This window comes from Pteropus vampyrus, unplaced genomic scaffold (genome assembly GCF_000151845.1).
Source record: "Pteropus vampyrus isolate Shadow unplaced genomic scaffold, Pvam_2.0 Scaffold50, whole genome shotgun sequence".
In the NCBI taxonomy this organism is placed as follows: Eukaryota; Metazoa; Chordata; class Mammalia; order Chiroptera; family Pteropodidae; genus Pteropus; species Pteropus vampyrus.
Genome location: NW_011888831.1, coordinates 4,131,709 through 4,139,629, shown reverse-complemented (window position 1 = coordinate 4,139,629; position 7,921 = coordinate 4,131,709). Strand labels below are relative to the sequence as shown.

At 62.8% G+C, this 7,921-nt stretch overlaps 2 protein-coding genes across 6 annotated transcripts in view; one reads left to right on the top strand and one right to left on the bottom strand.

Annotated features, from left to right (window-relative positions):
* Positions 1-268: 268 nt before the first annotated feature.
* HIC1 (HIC ZBTB transcriptional repressor 1) lies at positions 269-5,044 on the top strand. 2 transcript variants are annotated; one of them, XM_011359861.2, is made up of 2 exons: positions 269-599; positions 2,042-5,044. In XM_011359861.2, exon 2 carries the CDS (start codon positions 2,062-2,064, stop codon positions 4,204-4,206), a length of 2,145 nt encoding a protein of 714 aa, XP_011358163.1. In that variant the 5' UTR covers positions 269-599; positions 2,042-2,061; the 3' UTR covers positions 4,207-5,044. The 2 variants fall into 2 exon arrangements, with proteins under 2 accessions (XP_011358163.1, XP_011358162.1); XM_011359860.2 differs by lacking the exon at positions 269-599 and adding an exon at positions 1,523-1,716.
* A 147-nt stretch (positions 5,045-5,191) lies between these two features.
* SMG6 (SMG6, nonsense mediated mRNA decay factor) overlaps positions 5,192-7,921 on the bottom strand; it is a 191,827-nt gene continuing 189,097 nt past the window's right edge. For 2 of the 4 annotated variants that reach the window (XM_023530470.1, XM_023530472.1), the window contains one exon: positions 6,831-6,961. In XM_023530470.1, the coding sequence (XP_023386238.1) occupies positions 6,831-6,961 (131 nt within the window). Of the gene's footprint in view, positions 6,962-7,921 lie in introns of all 4 variants that reach the window. The other 2 variants (XM_011359849.2, XM_023530469.1) reach the window with 2 other exon arrangements.

Here is a 7,921-nt window from a genome sequence, read left to right as displayed (position 1 = left end):
GTGAGTACAAGTGGACAGTCCCATTTAGGAATATCTAAGGAGAATCTCCAAAGATCTTGTCTATTTTCTTCTCCCTTAGGATTTCTATAACCTCCCTCCCACCATTTACTGTCACCAGAGTCCCCTCCTTGAGGGCAGGACTTCTCCGAATTGGGGCAATGTGAGAATCTGGAAATATGTACATGAGAGCTTTCAGCTCAAAACCCCGGGGTTTGTGTGGCTTGCAGGTCCGGGGCTTGGGTTCCCAAGTGGGCACATCTAGGAGGGTGAACCTGCGAATAGGCCTACCTCCTGGATCCAGCTCCGCATCTGCGAGCCTTCAGACCAGGTGCGCGAGAGGGAGGTCCCGACTGTGCCGCGCAAAACCCAGTGCAGACGCGAGGTGGCACCATAGCTGCAGCAGAGCCCGCTAGCCCCGGCCGCTCCAGATAAGAGTGTGCGGAAAGCGCGGCGGGGCTGAGAAGCGACCAGGACGCGGGGAGGACGGACCAGCAGGACAGACCGACCGGGGGCCCGGCGGGCGGAGGGCAGCGGAGCGCAGCCACGTCCCCCCTGGATCCGCCGGCAGCCGGGCCCGGGGCTTTCGACATGCCCCCCAGGTGGGTCCTCGGGCTGGGGACCGGGAGGGACAGGGGATCCAGACACCCCGGTCCTCACGCGCTGGCCGCCTCGGGCGCATCCTTCGGCGTGGGCGTCCGGACGCGACTGGCGTTCGGAGCTCCGGGTGTCGCCCCCAGAGGACTCAGGACCACCGGGCCGCTGCTCTGCGCCGGGTTCACGGCGGGGTCAGCGGCCCGGGCCGGCTCTGCCCGCACATGGGCTGGAGAGGCGAGGGGAAGGGAAGGGGAGCTGGCGGGCGGGGCTGGCAGGGGCGCTGCCCTGGCACAGCTCGGCGCCTGGCAGTGGGGCGGGTAGGGCGCGGGCTAGGAGCTGCCACCACCACAGGGAGGGAAGCCCGGCAGGGTTGCAGCCGCAGGTAACGGGCCGCGAAGCCCTGCGGGCCAGGCGGGGAACAGGGTCGGGCGGGCAAGCGGGCGAGCAGGGCAGCTCAGGGCTCGACTCAGGCCCAGCGGCTGCCTGGCTGCCGAAATGGGGGGCAAGAGGAAAAGCTAGGAGACGAGGGAGTGGGGCTGGCGCGCCCCTCCCAGCCTGTCTGAAGTTGGGAAACTTTTCCCCAAGTTTGGGCGGCGGAGTTCCCGTGAAGAAGGGGCTGAGGGGAGCTGGGTAGGGAGGCGCCGGGCCGCGAATGCAGACCTAAGGCCGAGGCCGGGCCGGGACGCGGGTGGGGCGCAGGCCGGGGTCAGGGCCACAGCCGGCTGCGCGCTGTGCCCGCCCGGGGCGCTGCCCCCTCCCTCCCCTGGGAGCTGCGTGGCTCCCCCCTCCCCCCCACCTGCTTCCTGCCTCAGCCTCCTGCCCCGATATAACGCCCTCCCCGCTCCGGGGCCCGGCCTTCGTGCTCTGCCCGCCACCGCAGCCGCTGCCTCCGCTCCCCGTGCCGCTGCAGCCGCCCGGGGCCCCAACTGAAGGCCTGACAGCCCCCGGCCAAGGCGGCGCCACGGCGGCCACGGTGCTCCCCTACTCCGGGTCACTTCCCCCAACTGGGGCAACTTCTCCCGAGGCGGGAGGCGCTTTTCACTCGGCTCCCTTAGATCCCACTTGGGCAAACTTCTCAGCCCTGAATGACTTTTCCTGAAGCGGACATTTTCCTCAAATCGGGTAACTGTCCCCTAAAGAGTCACTTCGCCCGAACAGTTTTCTTCTCGGAAGCCCCCAGAACCCAGCCTGTGTGCCCAGCGCCTCCAGGTCTGGGGGCGCAGGCCAGCCTGGCCGCCTCTCCACCAGCCACTCTCCTCCTCCTTCTGGTCGGGGCCGCCGGCCCAGGCTCCCACACTCAGAGGTCGCTGATCCTTCGCTAGTGCCCAGGCCGCCGTGTTCGATGCCTAGTTGAGGGGAAGGGGAAGTGGAGGGGAGAAGCGCCGGGCTACCGGCCGGCAGTGAGAGCTCCATCCGGCTCTGAACCTGCTGGTGTGTGTCCCTGCAGGAGATTGTGCTGGGCAGACGATGCTGGACACGATGGAGGCGCCGGGCCACTCGAGGCAGCTGCTGCTGCAGCTCAACAACCAGCGCACCAAGGGCTTCTTGTGCGACGTGATCATCGTGGTGCAGAACGCCCTCTTCCGCGCGCACAAGAACGTGCTGGCGGCCAGCAGCGCCTACCTCAAGTCCCTGGTGGTGCATGACAACCTGCTCAACCTGGACCATGACATGGTGAGCCCGGCTGTGTTCCGCCTGGTGCTGGACTTCATCTACACCGGCCGCCTGGCTGATGGCGCAGAGGCAGCGGCAGCGGCGGCCGTGGCTCCGGGGACCGAGCCGAGCCTGGGAGCCGTGCTGGCCGCCGCCAGCTACCTGCAGATCCCTGACCTCGTGGCGCTGTGCAAGAAGCGCCTCAAGCGTCATGGCAAGTACTGCCACCTGCGGGGCGGTGGTGGCGGTGGCGGCGGCTATGCGCCCTACGGACGGCCAGGCCGGGGCCTGCGGGCCACCACGCCGGTCATCCAGGCCTGCTACTCGTCCCCAGCCGGGCCTCCGCCGCCTCCCAGTGCTGAGCCGCCGTCAGGCCCCGAGGCCTCAGTGAACACGCATTGCGCCGAGCTGTACGCCTCCGGCCCCGGCCCAGCCTCCGCCCTATGCGCCGCGGAGCGCCGCTGCTCCCCGCTCTGTGGCCTGGACCTGTCCAAGAAAAGCCCGCCGGGTTCCGCACCTCCGGAGCGGCCGCCGGGCGAGCGCGAGCTGCCTCCGCGCCCAGACAGCCCTCCCAGTGCCGGCCCCGCAGCCTACAAGGAACCACCGCTCTCCCTGCCGCCGCTGCCGCCTCTGCCCTTCCAGAAACTGGAGGAGGCCGTACCGCCTCCGGACCCGTTCCGTGGCGGCGGCGGCAGCCCGGGACCCGAGCCCCCCGGCCGCCCCGACGGACCCAGCCTTCTCTACCGCTGGATGAAGCACGAGCCAGGCCTGGGCACCTATGGCGACGAGCTGGGCCGGGACCGCAGCTCCCCAGGCGAGCGTTGCGAGGAGCGCGGCGGGGACCCGGCTGCTTCGCCTGGGGGACCCCCGCTTGGCCTGGCACCACCGCCGCGCTACCCGGGCAGCCTGGACGGGCCTGGAGCGGGCGGCGACGGCGACGACTACAAGAGCAGCAGCGAGGAGACAGGCAGCAGCGAGGACCCCAGCCCACCCGGAGGTCACCTCGAGGGCTACCCATGCCCGCACCTGGCTTATGGCGAGCCTGAGAGCTTCGGTGACAACCTGTATGTGTGCATTCCATGTGGCAAGGGCTTCCCTAGCTCGGAGCAGCTGAATGCGCACGTGGAGGCGCATGTGGAGGAGGAGGAGGCGCTGTATGGCAGGGCTGAGGCGGCTGAGGTAGCTGCCGGGGCCGCGGGCCTTGGGCCCCCTTTCGGAGCCGGAGGGGACAAGGTCCCTGGGGCTCCCGGAGGCCTGGGCGAGCTGCTGCGTCCATACCGCTGCGCATCGTGCGACAAGAGCTACAAAGACCCGGCCACGCTGCGGCAGCACGAGAAGACGCACTGGCTGACCCGGCCCTATCCATGCACAATCTGCGGGAAGAAGTTCACACAGCGCGGGACCATGACGCGCCACATGCGCAGCCACTTGGGTCTCAAGCCCTTCGCGTGCGACGCGTGTGGCATGCGCTTCACGCGCCAGTACCGTCTCACCGAGCACATGCGTATCCACTCAGGCGAGAAGCCCTACGAGTGCCAGGTGTGCGGTGGCAAGTTCGCACAGCAACGCAACCTCATCAGCCACATGAAGATGCACGCTGTGGGTGGCGCAGCGGGCGCAGCCGGGGCGCTGGCAGGGCTGGGGGCGCTGCCCGGCGTTCCCGGCCCGGATGGCAAGGGCAAGCTCGACTTCCCCGAGGGTGTCTTTGCTGTGGCCCGCCTCACGGCTGAACAGCTGAGCCTGAAGCAGCAGGACAAGGCCGCCGCCGCCGAGCTGCTGGCGCAGACCACGCACTTCCTGCACGACCCCAAGGTGGCGCTCGAGAGCCTCTACCCGCTGGCTAAGTTCACCGCGGAGCTGGGCCTCAGCCCGGACAAGGCGGCAGAGGTGCTGAGCCAGGGAGCGCACCTGGCCGCCGGGCCTGACGGCCGGACCATCGACCGTTTCTCCCCCACCTAGAGCGCCCCATCGCCGGTCCACCTCGCCACCGCCGTGTGGCCCCTGGCCCGCGCCGCTCGGCAGCGAGCAGGCACAGCGCTCCCAGACAACTGTAGTAGCAGCCGCAGCGTCGCCGCAGTGGCGGCGGCCCCACCTCTCTGCGGCCTCACCTGGCCTCACTGCTTTGTGCCTTAGCCCGGGGTGGGGTTGAGGGGAAAACCCCGGGACGGGGTGGGATGGGGGAAGGGAGATTTATATTTTTGATATCAGCTTTGACCAAAGGAGACCCCCGGCCCTTCTCCGCCTCTTCCTGTGGTTCGTTGGCTCCCTCCCCTCTGGCTCCGTGCTGCTTTTGGGGGGAGGGATGTCACTGTTGGGGCGCTCCCAGCCCTACCTCCGGCCCTTGCGACCACACCCATTCTCACTGTGAATCCCCCCGCTGGGGTCGGAGCGTAGGGCAGAGTTGGGGAGTGGGGAGGGGACTGAGCCGGCCGGAGGGCCCCCTGCCCCAGCTCCCGCCCGCCCCGGGACTGATAATGTGAAGTTCCTCATTTTGCACAAGTGGCACTAACCCCAGGGCCAACCCTTCCCTCCCTCGAGTCAGAGGGCTGAGAAAGCCCTAGCCTACCTGGTCTCCCACTCCCGCGGTGTCCCCTCGTCCTTTCCCTGGGGCCCGGACCATATTTATTGCATGCGCCCCGGGCAGCCCCACACCCCAAGCCCAGGTTAGGCTGGGCGGGAACGTGGTCTCTTTAGCTCCCTCCTCGTTTGTATATTTCCTACCTTGTACACAGGCTCTCCCAGAGCCGCTTCCATTTTCTATACTCGATCCAAACAGCAATAAAGCAGTAACCAAGGACCCTGGACCCTTTGGCTCTCTTCCACCCTGCACTAGGACCTGGGTGGGAGCACCAGGGTGGGCAGAGGGACTAGACAGTGCCATTATGTAGTGCAGAGACTTGGACCTTCTACCCTCCCCAGTGTCAGATAAAGATCAGCAAGAGGTCAGATATGTTTCATAACTAAAAATTTATTGAGGAAACAAAACCAGTGCTGCAAATGGGACAGAAAGGAGAGATGGGGTCTCTGACCCACCCAGTCATCGGCCTTCATCCAGGGTAGAGGATTTCAAAGGAGGGGTCGGGGATCCTGTACCCTAAAGAGCCCAGTCTTCTGAGGCCCTGGGGGATTCATACCCCCAAACCACTGGCCGTGGCTCTCCTATGCAGTCCCTTGGCTTTCTGGCATAATCTTGGGCCTTGAGAGGGCACAGCTTTGCTCCCACCCTCTGGGCAGGCTATACAGTCAGACAGGGGACTCTGGGGGATTCCCCACTGGTCCCATCAAAATTTACTCCCATCTTCTCCTCAAAGCCCAGTCTTCTCCTAAGTGGCCCTCATCCCTGTCCCTGGGTTGGGGGAATGCATTCCCAGAAGGAAGCCTCCAGAGTGAAGCTTTGAACACAGGTGCCAGCTAAAGAGGCAACAAAAAATTCAAAAGGCCAAAGGGCCCCTGTGTCAAGTTGTTTTAGGGCAAAGCTAGAAACAGTGCAAACTCCAGGCTAGGCAGTCCTCCTCCCAGGCGTTAGCCTGCAAGTTTCTCAGAGCACAGGAGCCTGAGAAAGAAGGTCAGGAGTGGGAAAGCTTTATTAGGTTCCTGCCACATGTACCAGAGCAGGGATTCAGAATGAGAACCTCTATGGCAAGGAACTGAGGTGAAGAAATTAAGGGGATCAGGGAGGTGAGAGAGATCAACTAGAAAGGGAAAGAGGGTGATGGGGATGACTTGGGGGGAGGGAGGTCACGGAGAGTGGAGGGGAGAACTGAGAAAAGTGTGAGGAAATTTCTTACAGTGGGAACTAGAGCAAAAGGAAGGCCAAAGAGGAGAGAGGAAGCAGGAAAAGGCCACCCAGGAAGCATGGGCCTGAGACCAGATGTCCCTTCCCTCTAGACCCATGACCATCCAAGGGGAAAACAAGTGGCAAAGTGCTATGGACCCAGATTGATAAGGGCAGGAAGAAGAGCAGCAGGATGGATGTGTGTGTTGGGTGGGAATGGGATAGAAGAAGTGGGGACCTAGGGCTGCTACTTGGGACATGCTGTCCAGAACCCAACTTGGGTCCATGGGGGAATCCAGGCCTCAGGGAGAGAAACACACCCTAGGCACTCTCTTCATGGTATGACCAAGACTCTTGGACACATTCAGCACAGGGGTTCTAAAGATTAAAGGGAACTGTGATTTCACCTGCATCTGATGGAAAACTCTAAGCCCCCTGCCCCATCTCTACCTGAGAAAGTGGCTGAGAATGCCTTCCCCCAGCCCTTGAACTAGAGAGGGGGAGGAAGAAAGACTGAGAGCATGGGCAGCCTCTCTGGCTTGCCCACCTGCTGTCACTGCGGCCAGCCACCTCCCTACTAAATCTTGGCAGCCCAGGAGGGTCCCAGCAGCTTCTGCCCAACCCTTGGGAGGGGCTCTGTGAGGAGCAGCTCCCCCACAGCACGGCTACGGCGTGGGTTGGTAGAGGATGATGGTTTATTGTCAGGGTGGACTGGTGGCTCAGGCACGTGGGCATCTTCCGTGCTACACTGGGCGCCTGGTGGCCTCTCAGGATCGGTTCCATGGGAGTGGGCCCTGGTGGGGCCCCCTCAGCCCACCTGGGCCCATGTGAGGAAGGCTGGGATGTCTCGCACAGGCACATTCCTTGTCAGCGCCTTCACACGCAGGTTCCGGTCATCCGTCAGCAGCACCACCTCCCGCAGTAGCCGGATAGGCTCTTCTGTTGGCACAAGAGAGCAGGACTTCACTGAGGGCAGAAGGCAGAGGCACTGGCTGCCTCTCCTCTCTAGAGGGGAATAAAGTCCTGGGGGGGCGAGGGGGGTCAAAGCCAGACATTTCTTGGCCCTTTCATAAATCTTTTCCCTCATAGAGATGATCAGCTAAGGGTGCGCCTCCCCTGCTGGCTTAGAGAGGGCCATGTTGGGCTGGGCTGGCCTTCTGCTTTGGACTCCTGCCTCCTATGGAGGACTGTGTTGCCTCATGTTCTGAGAGCTGCCCAAACACGGGCCTCCACACACCCTCTCTCTCCTAGTACTCTGAACTGCATGGCTGGTCCTGGGCTCATAATACTCCTCTTACCACATATCTTCTCCCTCCAAGGCCAGCAGGTCGATGCTTTAGGTATTAAGAGGTAGAAAATGAAAGAATACAGAGCAGCTACCAGATGTGAGAAGTGGGGTTAGCTCAAGGGATCTGAGGGGATAAGGGCAAAGTCCTTGGCAGAGCCATACCAAGGTGGTCCTGAGGCTATAGCCAAATGATTTCCTCTACTAAATAAAAGTAATCCATGGAGAACAGCTCTAACAGCACAGAAGAGGAAAGAGGAAAGGTAAAGTTAGACTCATCCTCCCAGTTCTCTCCCTTCATGTGTCTCTGCCTTGTTCCAGGTGGTAGATCTGTGTATGCTTCCAGATGTCTTTATGCACATTTACGAGTATATACATTTTTTTTAACCCCTACAACATTACAGTCATACTAGCCACACTTACTTTAGACTTTAAACTGAGACCAAGCACTCACACAAGTGATATCCTGACCCCTGGTAAAGCCCCTCAGGTGACAAGTCAGCTCCTCAGTCTCAGGCTGAGAATTTCCTGACGGTGGTCTGGCAGACAGCGAGGCACAGGGAATGTCCTTTGGGGCTTACTGACAGGGTGCTGGCTGGGCTGGGGGACTGCAA

Coding starts and splice junctions, on each gene's coding strand:
- HIC1 (XM_011359860.2), top strand. CDS start 1,680: ATGACTTTTCCTGAAGCGGACATTTTCCTCAAATCGG. Junction 1,717..2,041: donor GGACATTTTCCTCAAATCGG/GTAACTGTCCCC, acceptor GTGTCCCTGCAG/GAGATTGTGCTGGGCAGACG.